The following is a 15,127-nucleotide window of genomic DNA, read 5'->3' as shown; positions in this document are numbered from 1 at the left end:
AGGGAGAAAAAGATGATGAGACGAGGTGAGATGAGATGAGGTGAGATAAACAAAACTACGAGAACATGTTACTCTTGTGAAAGGATGCATTAAAGCCGGCTCCGGTTACACTGAAGTCGGAGGTGAACCGGAGCAGCATGTACTCTCCAGTAGACCGAATGGGTCCAGGGATCTCTCTGCCACAGAGAACTGCTAGCTGCTGGGCCAAGTTATCGTCTCCTATGAACAAAGAAAGGAAACATCAGCATGGAAATATCACGTCTTAAGAATCTCTTCCACCATCATTTGCAACCCGTCCAAAGTGGTACACACATTTTTCTCAGAGCATCGCCATTCCTAGGAGATAAGGAGATTCTCAAATACAAGGACATTCCAGGGATCACATCATTCTGGCTCTAGCTTGGAACGGTGCTGCCTGCCTTTTTCTTTACCCTTTTTGATAAAGCTTCTTTGACAATTCCCAGTGTCTTTCTAAAAACTGGCCAACACTTCTTTCTGCAGCTAAAACTTAAAATCAGAGTACATGGGATTGCGAAGCGATGGAGGACCAGTGTTGACGGGTGTGTTAGAGACAGTTCCAGATGACTCTAACTGCTGAAGGTCAAGTACCTAAGAGAGAAAAAAGCTTGGTTCTTCAGCCTCAGATCCAATGCTAATGTCATAGGGCCATTTGTCAAGAGATGTGAAACTTTCATAGGACCCTTTCTTCAGCTGCAGAGGGTTTTTTGGTTGTGTGTGGGGTTTGTTTTGTTTTGTTTCACTTTTTTTACTTTTCATTTCTTGGTTGTTGTTTTTTCATTTTGCTGTTAAAAGAACACACTTCTGTCCATGTGTGGAGGATGAAAAAGATTGTTTCAGCAAGTGTGCCCCTCCACACTTGAAGGAGAGCTGGGTCTCCTCCTGGCCCTTTTTCCTTTTGTTTCTCTTGGATGTAAGTCTCGATCAAAGCAACCGTCACAGTCAAAGCAGGAATGGAGCAAAGGGGATTATAACAGACTTGGACTCTTTGGCTGGAAAAATATGTTGTTTTTTCCCTAAGGCAGTGAATTAATGAATTTCAAGCTTATAAAAAACAAAAATAGAATATGAGACATGAGGAAATTTGCCCTTTTACCCAACCAGCAAAATGAGTCCTTTTGACATTGACTACCACCTCAAACTCATTCATTATTGACTACTTCAGAAAACAAGTTATTTTCTGTGATCACAAATGTAATGGCATAGTTATAAATCCAAGAAGCCTGAAAAGGCATTCTTGGGAGGGTTTCAGACCTCTGGAAACATTTGTATTTTTTATGATTAAAAGTTTATCTCTTTAACTCCTTTTGCACTAATTGTCTTCAATATGCTTTTTGCTACACATTTCACTCCAAATTGTTTTTGTTGACTTATTCTCTAATTACCCATTTTACAAAATTTGGAAGTTTATTATTGGTTATTTATTTCATATGAATATATTTTATCTCTCAATGAGACTGGGTACATTCTGTTGATTTTTACATTTTGTTTCCAAACTTCACTTCAGACCGTCTGATGTAAGAATGCTTATTTCTAATACCTTATTGATTAACTAACTGATTAGTTGGTAGATAACCCAATAACCACAAGATAATTTCACCTCCTCCCAGTGTCCATAATAAATACTAGGGTATTTCTACAGCCTTCCACAACATCGACATATGGATTTCAGCAGGCATGAACCCCATCTTTAAAGAGAGGGACAAGTCAAAGAACAGTGAAGGGCTGGATCTAGAGGGTAGTTGGGTGATTCTCTCTCCAATCCCACCTTCCCATTTTAGAGATGTGGAAACTGAGGTCCCAAGGACACTGGTAGCTGATATTTCTTGAAAAGTTACTATGACCACTTTGAGTACCTTACATGTAATATCTGATTTTATCTTCACAATAACGCTGTTAGGTTGGTATTATTAGTATCTCCATTTGGTAGATAGGAAACAGGCTTAGAGGGGATGCATGACTAGCCCAAGGGCACAGAGCATAGGAGTAAACAAGGGTTTGAAACCTTGGACAGTTAACTCCAGATGCCCAAACTATGCTAGTAAATGAGCTCTTTAAGATGATAAAGAAAGTACATGTCAGATCTAAGAACAGACCAAAGGATTACTGATTTTTGACAAAATTTTTTTTTCTTTTTTCTTTCTTTCCTTTTTTAAAAAAATTTTTTCTACACCCAATGTAGTTTCATGGCACCTCAGTTTGGGCGAATCTTTAGATGCAAAATTTGTTGGTGCATGGTCTGGAAAAGAATGATTTCATTTTGAACCGTGACAACTCTACAAAATGAGTAAGCAGGTGGAAGAGCGACTCAGCTCTGCAGGGCCCTCTCTGGGGTGGCTCAGGAACGTCCACACCACCCCAGGAGCAAGAGCCAAGGGCCAAGGGCCTGCGATGACTGGCCAATTGCACAAGTGACTACAGGTATCATTGCTTGTTGTCAACTGGCTTTAGATATTGGCTTCAGAATGGTATATGCCCCTGCTCCTCAGAAGCAAAAGACTGGATGGACAGAGAACAAATAATTGAAGTGGAATTTAAAATTTAATTCTGAAAATAGATTAATACTGTGCAAATGAACAAAATACCCATCAGCTGACAGATAGTAGGCACTGAACTATTTCTTGAGTGATTAAATAAGCAAATAAGGAAAGATGGAAGCCATTGGTTGTCTACTCATGGTGTTGTGGATAAAAAGGAATCTATATGGATGGGTCACACAATCAATATAAAATACTGTCTTTGTTTTGGCATATACCTCAATTTGCTGAGCTCTCTCAAGCAGCTCTGTCTCAGCAAGAACAATTCATTCGATAAAGAGGATATGACAAAACCTCTCTTAGAAATATCTCTAACAAAATTAATTGAAATCTAAATTAAATTATTCTGAACTCTGCATCTACAAAATGCCAAGACTTTTGCTAGAGAATTGTGCATTCATTTTGTGAATCCTCACAACAACCCCACGAGGGAGATATTATTCTCCCTTTCACAGATGATAGAACAGACTTGGAGCCATTTGGTGACTTGCACAAAGTGACACAGAAGGAGAAAAGGACAGCTCTTAGGTTTCAGGCTTCCAAGAACGGTTATTGGTGAAACAAAAAGCAACTCCATAGAAAGTGATTTTTAAAAGAATAACCATAATTTACTTCATTGACATGGTTACCTACCGAAGATATTTTTTTTAAAGTTCCTACTGGGTTCTGAACCGTCATGATATGTGTGCAAGGACACACTAATTTCATTACATGAAAAGTTTTAAATTTTAACATCCACAGGAATGCCTCAATGAGAGGAAAAATGATAGTTCCTCTGGGCAATGTGCTGATAGCTGACAGTCGATAGGCAAAAGGGGGAAAGCTAGGGTTTAGCGTCTCATTATGTTTGTAGTATTGATTCAAGTCTTTACTTAGTGTCCAGCCTCTGCAGAAGGATAATGAAGCACCTCCACCGTTGGATTTTTCTCCCAGGGTTGAGGGCATCAGTAAGATAAGAGTTGCACCCTAGTAACCTATGGGCCAAAAGCAGACACATGTTTGTTTGGTCCACAAAATGCTCTGAAGAATTCTTCATAATTTCCAAAATTTAACAAATGGAAAATTTCTACAAAATTCTATGTTGCTCATATCTCTTGGAAAATAGGAAGACCCATAACACTGAGCCTGCACTCCTAGTAGCCGCCCATGTAACCCTGCTCTCTGGTTTAACACTTTTCTGGTTATGTTACCTGTTGTCTAGGTAGGCATTGGAGGTTGCAATATCTTTATCAGGCAGAGCAGTGGCTCTCAGATGTTAGAGGCCATCATTATTGCCCACAGACAGGGACTAAGGTCAGGTAAGTGAAGCACTTGCATCATGGGCAAAATTTAATGAGATGCCAAAGACTTTAGAAATCAAGATAAATAATATTTTTGTGTAATATTAAAAAAATTGAAATGTAATGTAAAATGATCAAAATTCAAAATTTTAAATAAAAACAGAACCTGACCCTGCACTTTGCATGATCCTGCCTTTATTTCCTCACCCTAAACTTGGACTTTCCTGGAAGATTTTTAAATCACAGATCTGGGATCCATCCTCAGAGTTTCCAGTTTAATCCATCTGGGGTGAGGCGGAAAATGTTGCATTTCTAACAAGTTCCCAGGAGACACTGATGCTGCTGGTCTGGGGACCACGTTGTGAGAAACACTGATCAGAGGATATGGCCTGCCTCCTCTCCTCCATCCCGTGCAAATTGTGAAGCACAATTTTGTGCACGTTGCATGTTAGCACAATTCACATCCCTCACTCATTGCACAGCAACACCTCACTTGCATATAGAGGAAACAATGGCAAAATATTAGCCCTTCATTCTACCCATTCTACCCAGAGATTCAGGAGACAGAGAAAATTGAATACATTGCAATTATAAATACTTTTTCACACTTGGATCTTAAAGCCATAGGTAGAAAATATCAAGATTTATCTCCAACATCTTTCAACAAGAAAGCAGCACAGCCTGAAAACTCAGATTATTATTTCCTACTTAAGTCAAAGGCGGTGTTTTCTCTTAGGAACATAATGCTGTCCCTGACTTAGTATGTGGATTATTTTATCACAGGCCATTTCATACTTTCCTTACATTCTTTACAAATAATAGCCAATTCTGATATTTGGTGCCTTCATTGATCATAATATCTGTGAAATTCTATGCAAAATGGACAGAGGTAGTAAACACGTATGATTATAATTGAAAGTAACTAAATTTGCGTCAGGGTTGAAACTTTGTAGTTTTCTGTTTTGTTTTGTATTTTAAAATGTTTCTCACCGTCTCTTATCACAAGTTTATCGAAGTTGCAGGTTCTGTGAGCTTCAATGTCCATGGAAAGGATGTTGAGTTCTACAGTAGAATCTGGAGCCTGAATAAGCCACATACAGTCAGCTCTATTATTGTATCTTTCAGGCCAGCCTGGGGAGAAAAGAAAGACCGGCGCATCTCCTGTCCTCAGGAATCCACCACAAGCACCTGGAGAATGAAAAGCACTGCCTGTGAAATACCTCTGACGGAAAAGCAGCCAGCCACGTCCACATCCACTTTAAAGTGGTAGTCTCATACTAAAATGAAACAGCCAATTAAAACAACTTCTCAAAGAAATCTATAAATATTTCATTAAACCCACTGATTCAGACAGCTGTGATTTCCATAATTTAATTTTGTGTCAGAAAAACACATTGTATTCTACTTTTTTCGCCATAATTTTGCCACACAACCCATTAATTAATGAGAGCCTATTATTTGTCAAGCACGGAGTAAGTGCACATAGAAGACCGACGTGCTCAAAAGTTGATTTTGACAATTTTTGCAAATGTTCTCATCGTTTTTATGCAGGAAAGGATTTTTTAGAGGTCCTTACTCCAGAATTTCAGAAGTTTATGATTGTTATACCAGTATATGTTTGCATCTCATTGAAACCACCACGAAGTGAATGTACAATTTTAGAGGACTAGATCCTAATTCCTTTATCCTGTTACTACATAGACTACAGAAGTAAAGGAAAAAGCATGTAAAGCAATTTCCAAGTGGAAGATCTTACTATTATTCAGTGTCTTCAAATATTAAGATTTTCCTCTATATGAAATATTTCTTGCTTGAATTTATGAAGGCACTTGTCACATTAACTGACTATGGGTCATCAGGACTGTTTGTCAAATATTCCATTTTTCTTCACTTCCAAACACAGTTTCACCCTGTGAATTGCACTTTTGTGGTTAAGTGAGGCCATTTGACCAGTTGTGTCCAATGAATTATGAGCAAAATGACTTGTGTCCCTTTAAGCAGAGCACTTTTAGACTGAGACATGCCAGGGCTCTCTTTCCTCCTGCCATGGTCACAGGCAATGTCGTGGATAGTGGCAGCTCCAATAGCCTGGGTTATGGAGCGATGATGATGACAAGGCTCATAGTTAATCTAAGCGGGATATGTAGCACAAACCAGAAAAAAATCTTGTTTTCTTCAGCCACTCAAGACAGTGGAATTGTTTGTTACTGCAGCATATCTGAGCATGTCCTGGCTGATATGCTGACTCATGTTTCCCTACTTGACATGTTTAATTTCCTTCAGATGACCCTAGTCCACATTAGGCTCAGTTTCCTTCATTTGCTTTTTTCCTGCCTGTACCACCTGCTTTGTCATTTAATAATTTAATTACTATATATTTTTTTGTTTTTGTTTTGCATGAGGAGGATTAGCCCTGAACTCACATCTTCCTCTACTTTATATGTGGGATGCCTCCACAGCATGGCTGATGAGCAGTGTAGGTCCACACCTAAGATCTGAACCCACTAACCCAGGACACCGAAGTGGAGCATGCTGAACTTAACCACTATGCCACGAGGCCAGCCCCACTATATTGTTATTTAACTGACATATGAATGCTTTATCTTTCCCAATTTCTTTTAAGCTCCTAGAGAGTAGAGATTATATCTTGGTTTGTTTTCTTAGTCACTTCAGTTTATCTATAAAAAATTTTCAATAAATATTTGTTGAGGAATTAAATATATGTATGTATAAGAAATGCTGATGGTACAATGCTTAATACACTAACACATTTTAAAATGTTAAGCTTTTTTTTGGTTTTAATGAAACTTTCAGAATATGATGTCATCATACCATCTAGATAACTAGTAAATTATAAAATTCTCTTACCCTGTTACTTTCCCCTTTCCTTGTTCTTAATTAGGAAAAATGAGATTTATGATACATATTCACTCATTGAACTAAATCATAGAATTATAGAACATAAGTATGAGATAAGAATTTGTTATTTTTTTGAGTACTAAATTATATTTGTTGATATCATGTTCTGCATGAGTAAGCGATGCCTTCTCTAACTTGAGATTTGTGGATATAAAAAAAGATGAACTCAAGTTTACTTATAAGAGCCAACCAGAATTAAATGGGTAGCTCTAAATTACATTCGGCAATCTTGCTGACGGTTCTCTGCACTTAGATAAATATATTAATATTTAAAGGAAGAATTTCAAGCACTTTACAAGGGAAGTGAAAATAACATCTCAGGACAGAATACTAAGGAGCATTGAATAAAAATAAGTATGAATTATACCTTTATCAGTGATACAAATTCCCAAGAAGTTAGAAGCAAAAAGACTCTAATCTTTTGGGTCTGTTTAGTTCTAGAACAAGCTCAAAGTTAGAATATTCTTCAATGGGATGCTATGACAGTGTGTCGCACTCAGGTATTGCAAGCACTGAAAATACCCTCTGAGAAATGTCTGCAGAATTCCCTCTATGCCAGCCCTCAAATTCATAAGAGCCATTCAAAATTATTTAAACAACTTTTCAAGGAAAAGGACAGTCTCCCCAAACACAGCTTACTAAAGGAATTAAAGATGTCTTAAAAATAGTAAAATAAAAGTTCAAAAATTAGGCCAACTTGCCTTGAAATCTGAAGGTTTACAGCAAGCTAAGGAGAAAGTGGAGCATTTCTGAAAGCACGTTGAAAATGAAATATACAGAAAAAAAGTTACTTCTGTCTACTAGTTTGTGTGTGTGCGTGCATGGTATTTACAAATCAAATGTTCAGAGATCTCTAAAGTGGTCTTTAGAATTGTAAGTAGAATATCTCATGGATACTAAACTCCTAATTAATATACAAAATATAACACAAAACTAGCAGTTTTTAGAAACTAATGTACAATTTTTACAAAATGTAGTATTCATGAAATTAAAAGAACACATGAACATATGAGGAAGGGTTTGGGGGCTGCAGTTACTCTCCTTACTCTTTTGTGTATTTGGCTCCTATTATGGTACGACCCTTTGAAATATTGGCCTACACATATCACCTCCTTTAAAAAAAGAATTCCATTTATTACCAGACACACCTGTAGCAACAGTAGGTAAAGGTCCAGCAGAGACATTCATTGCAAACCACTCCAGAAGGAATCCTTTCCCTGAGACTGAAGAGTCAGAAGAAAACTGAAATGTCAAAGAATTTCTACTGGAGCTGAAAGACTCGGTCTGGGTACCACAGTAAGTCCCAATTAGGCGGGAATGAACGCCAAGTCCATCATAAATCTGCATGTCAAAAAGAGATAATAGAGCATTAAATTTAAGCAACTGAGCAAAGTTTTTCGTGATAGAAGAGAAAACTAAAAGTATGCCTTATGTTATTATAATTTTGTCATAATTAAAAAAACAATAAGTGTATATATAAGCAACAATTATGTATCAGTTTAAAATGAAAGTGCCATTAAACATAAAATATGATTGGAAATAATTTAAAGTGTTTTAAAATAACTTGTATCTCTGCTGCAAAATGATATTAATAAACATGTTCTGTGTGATATAGCTCATTATAGGACTTACGGTAAAATTTGGGGGTGGAAAAGTAGGAACAAGTCTAGCTGCACACAAACAATGGCACCTGTTGAATGTGCTTTGGGGCCTCGAGAGGAGGAATTAGGAGGAAAGGGAAAAAACAACAAGAAAGAAGAAAGGCTTAATGAGAGAAAGTGGCAGTATCCTACAGGAGTCCATGTCCCCACAGAAGTAAAGAAGCAGAATTAATGACAACACAGGAATCACAGTTTACAGGCCCTGCACACATTGAAACACTCAATAAGCCTTTTTCACATGGTTGAAAATATTAAATTACCTATTTAGAGACATATTTTGTGATAGTTTCCAAACACAGACCATGGAGCACTTTTTTGTTCCCCTGCACATGTGGATGGATACTATTCAACCACATTTCCTACCCTTCTTTCCATCTTCTTCTGAATCATTTGGAACAAATTCATGGTAATGGTTATCATAAATTTCTCTACTGAAACTACTATATTAGCTCAGATTTTCATATTATGTAATAATTATTTCCACGCACACTGAGCATTTACCAGGTACTGGGTTCTATGGGAGGCATTGTGGACTCAAGATGAATAAGATAGAATCCTGGCCTTCAAGTATTTTATAGCAAAATAGTCAACCTCATAGAAGCAGAGAGTAGAATAACACTTGCTAGGAGATGAGGCAAGAGGGAAATAGGGAGATGTTGATCAAAGGATACATAGTTTCAATTATGCAGAATGAATAATTCTGGAGATCTAAGTACAGCAATGCGACTATAGTTAATGATACTGTATTGTATACTTGAAATTTGCTAAGAGGGTAAATCTTAAGTACTCTCAGTATGCCAAAAATAAAACCAAAACCAACCCAAAAGATAACCATGTGAGCTGATGGATATGTTAATTAGTTTGATTGTGGTAATTATTTCACAATGTATACATATATCAAAACATTAAGTTGTACATCTTAAATCTACACAATATTTATTCGTCAAATATACCTCAACAAAGCTAAGGGAAAAACAAGAATGTGATAGTGTTTCTTTCAGAATTGATGCAGTAACCAATGTCTGTATGGCAATGATCACCACAACTTTTATATTATTTATTTTAAAATGATCCTGAAAATTTTTAACACTCTAACATAAGAATAAATAGGAAAATGGGATATAAGATAGAATAAATAGTTAATTAAGCTATACATACATGCTTAGACAAAGCCCAATAGGTAAATTACAATAATGCTAAAATAAAAAACCCTTAGATACAGAATCAAAGATAATAAATATAATACTGGAATTACCTTTGTATAGGGGTAGAAAGGGTAATCATGATTTAGGGCAGACCATCCCATATGATTTTCAAATGCTTGAATAGACATTAACTTGGATTTATTTTTGCAAATAGCAATTTACCAAACTTTATAAACATCAATTGCACTTGGAAACTCACCCTTAACTTGTCATAATAGCAGTAATTTGCTGCTTCAATGTCCATCTCCAAGATGCTCCCGTGGATAACTTGAGACTCGTTCACATTCACTATCCATTGGTAGTTGGAGTTGTGGGGGTAATTTCCAGGCCATAAGGGAGAGGCAACTTTCCCATGAGTTCCAACAATATTATCATTGCCAAATACTAGGAGGGAAAATGGACAGTAAATCAGACCTACTTAGAACAGCTCTTTAATCAAATAAAAGAAACAAAAGGCAAGGGATGTCGAAAGCAATAGACTTTTAATTGACTAGGATTTCTTTTCTGAACACTGAAAGAAATACTGCTTCCCTTTTGGTTTCTGTGCTGTGTATTAATTCCTCAGAGAAGGGTGATTTTGTGAATGGAATTCCCCCTCCTTAAAAGGTTGCATGGTGAAAAAATAGATGTAACTTCTCATGGGATCTGGGGTTCCCACACCCGCAGGGGATATGGGGACATGGGAAGGAAAGGGAATTACCAGCCCATTTTTAAATTTTGGTTTACCTATTCCACTTTGTTTTATAAAAGAATGGAACATGATTTTAAAATCCAATAAGATAAGACAAACTGGCATTTTGGAATCATGTATAGAATAGCTAATTATGGAAAAGTTGAGTTAGAAAATAAAAATATTTAACATTTTATCCTATTAGAACAATACCGTGTTGTTACAATATCTGAGCAATATAAAATAATATATGTTATATATCTTAATATATAATATTATCTTAAGTCAATATAATAATATCTTAAGTCAATCCTGGAGTAACACTAAATGTTTTGAATTTGAAGAATATAGAATTTATGGGCTCAAAAGAAACACATTTCCTATAAATATGCCAAACCTGAGCTATAATACATTAGAAGACTCTTTAACAAAATATAATGAAAAATATTTAATTTAACATTAGGTAGAAACTGGAGCTTAAAAAGAATGTTAGAGCCATTGAGAATGCTCTCCCTGGTTCTTAAAGAGCCATTCATATATAATTTAGTTTTTCTAATATATGTTATCATGAAGTGATTCTACAAAGACAACAAATATAGAATAATGTAAAGTTCAGAATTGTTTTTATTTAGCTCACTACTGAAAAATTTGTTATCCTTTCTAGGTTGTAGGACACATTCTGGAAGCCATCACTAAAACAGAAGCAACTTACTGTTAGTAAACGTGGCCTGGAAGCCTGTGCCACTTCCTGAGCCATCTGAGACAAATCTGATCCACAGGACATGCCCAAGAATGGACGAGTAATTGAGGGGGAGGACGCTTCCACAGTATCGTCCCACCAAGTGACCAGTGGCGTTTCCTTGCCGGATCTCCACAAAATCTCTGCTACAGTCCGGAGAATCCTCCAACTGGAAAGTTCTGGTTTGAAAAGGAAAACAAGTTTTGAGGGATTCAATTGACAGAACAAGCCTTGGGATTATCCTGACTCACATGCTAGGTTAACCTGTTCGCTTTTTTAAAACTTTCTTTAACTTTAATCACAGTATCTTTCAGCTAACTCAAAAAGTTTCCTTCACTCCAATTTGTTGAAATGTCTATTTAAGAGATACAAATATAACTAATAAATTAATTAACTTATAAATAAGATAATTAATAAAGATAACTAATAAAACTGCCTTCAAGGAGTTTTCTTTACAGGGGAAAATTGGGCAAGAATACGGAGAAAAATACATTATAAGGCAGACTATCATAGGTGCCATCAGAGCTATAAAGTGGTATAAAAATTCTGAGGCAGACATCACATTTGATTGTGAGGCTCAGTAATAGCTCGATGGAGAGATTTTTTGAGATGAAAATGCTAGATTTAAGGTGCAAAAATGGTGGGCATAAAATGCATGCATACAAAAACACATATGCAGAAAAGGGGGGACATATTTAGAAATCTGTGAGGGGTCTAGTTTGGTGAGAACGTTGGGTACCTTGAAGAAAATATTTGGAGACTTAGCTGGAGCAGCATGATGCACTAATTTTGGCAGAGCTTATATGCCAGTCAAATGCATCTATACTTAATTTCTGCAAAGGTAGGAAAAATATGGAATTTGTAATAATACAGGCTAGTGCTCAGAAATGTGGCCTACTCAACTTGTATTATATTCTGCAATTATGATGACATGGGGGAATGAAAGATAGGAAATAATATCTACCTCATATGACTGTCATTAGTAACATATACAGAGTCTGGAATATCTACTTCATAAGATTGTCATTAGTAACATATATAAAGAGTTGGAAACATGTAGGTGCTAAGTGGATGCTTTTAAAACTTGGTCTTAATGTTTAAAAAACTTGGATATAATCAAGATAGTGTGGTACTGGTGCAAGGGTAGACAAATAGATGAATGGAATAGAAGAGAAAGCCCAGAGAAGGGCCCACAAATATACAGCCAACACAACCCAATACACGGTGCCAAGACAATTCAACAGGGAAAAGAAAGTCATTTTAACAAGTAGTGCTGCAATAACTCGATATCCTTATGGAGGAGAAAAAACAAAACACCACAACCTCTGCCTCTCTCCATACACAGAAACTCATTTAATATTTCTCATAGATGTAAACAAAAAAACTAGAACCATAAAACTCCTAGAAGAAAACAGGGAAGAATATCTTTACAACCTTGGAGTAGGCAAATATTTCTTAGGTAGAATGCAAAAGACATTAGCCATAAGATTTAGAAAATTAGTAAATTTGACTTCGTCAAAAATAGAAATTTGTCCTCATTAAAGATATGAATAAGAAAATGAATAGGCAAGTCATAGACTGTGGAGGAGGGAAGGAGAGGTAATTGCAAAATGTATATCTAACAAGGGACTCATATCTGGAATAGAAAAGAATTCCTACAAACAAACAATGAAAAAACAAATGACCAAATTAAAAGTGGACAAAAGACTTGGACAGACACTTCATAAAGAAGATGAGTGAATGGCCAATGTGAAAAGTACACTACATCATTATTCATAGAGTAATATAAATTAAATATCACAATAAGACATTTCACACCCATCAGAATGGCTAAAATAAAAAAGACTGAGAAGATGAAACATTGGCAAGTCTGCAGAGCTGCTAGAAGTCTCAGATGTGCCTGGTGGGAACGTATACTGATGGAACCATTCTGAATAATTATTTGGCAGTTTCTTATAAAATTGAATACACATCCAATTAATGCCCCAGAAATTCCACCCCAAGAGGAATAAAGACACAGGATCATGCTAGTATCCTGAAAATAAAAGAACTCTTACAACTCAAAAATAAAAAAAACAAATAACTCAAAAAATGGGAAAGGAATTGAGTAGACATTTCTCCAAAGAAAATATATTATGAATGGCCAATAAGAACATTAAAAGATGCTCGACTTCATTAGTTATTAGGGAAATGCAAATCAAAACCACAATAAGATAATACTTCACGCCCCCCCAGATGGTTATTATAAAAAAAATGGAAAATAACAAGTGTTGATGGGGATATGGAGAAATTGGAACTCTAGCACATTGCTGGTGAGAATGTAAAATGGTGCAGCCACTGTGGAAAGCAGTTTTGTGGTTCCTTAAAAAGTAAACATAGAATTACCATATGATCCAGTAATTCTACTTCTAGGTATATGCCCAAAGGAATTAAAAGCAGGGACTTAAACAGATACTTGTATATCAATGTCCACAGAAGCATTATTCACAGTAGCCAAAAGATAGAAACAACTCACATGTCCATCAATAGATGAATGGATAAAGAAAGTGGATAAACAGATGAATGGAAAAACAAAGCCATATATGGTTATATATATCCACATATATATATATATAATTTGTTTGAGATATTTAACTTATTTGATAAACAAGCAAAACAAAAATATATAACCATTTATATATTTGTATATATAACCACATTTTATATACACACAGTAGAATATTATTTAACCTTAAAAAAGAATGACATTTTGATACATGCTACAACACAGATGAACCTTGAAAACATTATGCTAAGCAAAATAAGCCAGACACAAAAGGACACAAATTGTATGATTCTACTCATATGCAACAACTGGAATAGGGAACAGAAAGAGACAGGAAGTAGAATAGAGGTTACTACCAGGGGCTGAGGACAGGGGGAATGAGGAGTTATTGTTTAAAGGGTACAGAGTTTTTGTTTAGTATTATGGAGAAGTACTGGAAATGGATAGTAGTGATGATTGCACAAAATTGTGAATGCATGTAATACCACTGAATTGTATATATAAAAAGGGGTAAAATGCTAATTTTTATGTTATGTATATTTTACTACATTAAAAAAACAGAGGAATTTTGAGTAGTAAAATTAGATGACCACAGATCTGCTTGAGAAAACTATCTTCAGTAATGTATAATGGCAATATAATATAACAACATAATGGCTGGGGGCAGGAGAAAGATGTAATTTTGTCTTTTGATATATTGAATCTAATATAACGGTGTATCACCCAAGTGGAATTATCTATTGGGGCTAATATGTAGGTCTGGACTTCCGAAGAGACCCTGGGGCTGTACTCGGAAATCACATGTATGTATATGATAATAGCTGAAAGCATGGCTAGATTGGGAGCTTAGAAATGAAAAAGTGGGAAGTAATTAACAGAGAAAGAGATAAGAGATGAGAGCAGAAGCTTAGGGGACACCCATATTTTGAGTACAGTGAAAGGTAGAGGAAACAGTAAACACAGGAGTAGTCTGAAAAGCAATTAAAAACAAGGTCAATGTCACGTCACAGAAGCCAAGAGAAAACTAAGGAGAGAGTGATAGAGTGATGAAGAGTGTCAAATGAGGCAAAGATCTAGGCCTAAGAAGAGGTTACAGGATTTGGTTACCAAAAATAAGTTAGTAACTTTTAAAGTAGCAGTTTCAGAGAATTCACGACAGAATTCTTTTTCAAACATACTAACCAGTAAATTAGATGATTTTTGTGATTTCCACAAGCTAGTGAATTACAATAACAACAACAGTAACAAGCTTTCTACAACATCCAACAATTAAAATTCAAAAATTCTCTATAGTTACTCTTTTCATGTGTCTATTAACATGTATAAAAATGTATCTATATAGTTGACCACAAATCAAGTCTCAGAAAATATTAAAACTATTAAAAACCATGTTCTTGAGGCCGGCCCAGTGGCCAAGTGGTTAAGTTTGTGCGCTCCACTTTGGCAGCCCAGGGTTTCGCCACTTTGGATCCTGGGCAAGGACATGGCACCACTCATCAGGCCATGCTGAGGCAGCGTCCCACATAGCACAACCAGAGGCACTCACAACTAGA

The 15,127-nt window shown here is 36.0% G+C and overlaps 1 protein-coding gene and 1 long non-coding RNA gene across 3 annotated transcripts in view; one reads left to right on the top strand and one right to left on the bottom strand.

Annotated features, from left to right (window-relative positions):
- The window catches only part of LOC138921377 (uncharacterized), a 42,046-nt gene extending 36,858 nt beyond the window's left edge, over nucleotides 1-5,188 (top strand). Inside the window, exon 3 of the long non-coding RNA XR_011433910.1 lies at nucleotides 4,961-5,188. This is a non-coding gene — a long non-coding RNA (uncharacterized lncRNA). The remainder of the gene's footprint in view (nucleotides 1-4,960) is intronic.
- Nucleotides 1-15,127, bottom strand: part of CUBN (cubilin) — a 256,261-nt gene that overhangs the window by 89,741 nt on the left and 151,393 nt on the right. For both annotated transcript variants that reach the window (XM_070254934.1, XM_023632206.2), the window contains 5 exons: nucleotides 11,003-11,208; nucleotides 9,820-10,004; nucleotides 7,903-8,095; nucleotides 4,826-5,023; nucleotides 73-219 (listed from right to left, as the gene is read on the bottom strand). In XM_070254934.1, the coding sequence (XP_070111035.1) occupies nucleotides 73-219; nucleotides 4,826-5,023; nucleotides 7,903-8,095; nucleotides 9,820-10,004; nucleotides 11,003-11,208 (929 nt within the window). The remainder of the gene's footprint in view (nucleotides 1-72; nucleotides 220-4,825; nucleotides 5,024-7,902; nucleotides 8,096-9,819; nucleotides 10,005-11,002; nucleotides 11,209-15,127) is intronic.

The sequence above is a fragment of the Equus caballus genome, chromosome 29 (genome assembly GCF_041296265.1).
Source record: "Equus caballus isolate H_3958 breed thoroughbred chromosome 29, TB-T2T, whole genome shotgun sequence".
NCBI lineage: Eukaryota > Metazoa > Chordata > Mammalia > Perissodactyla > Equidae > Equus > Equus caballus.
The sequence above is the reverse complement of the archived record's forward strand: the minus strand, read 5'-3'. Positions and strand labels throughout refer to the sequence as shown.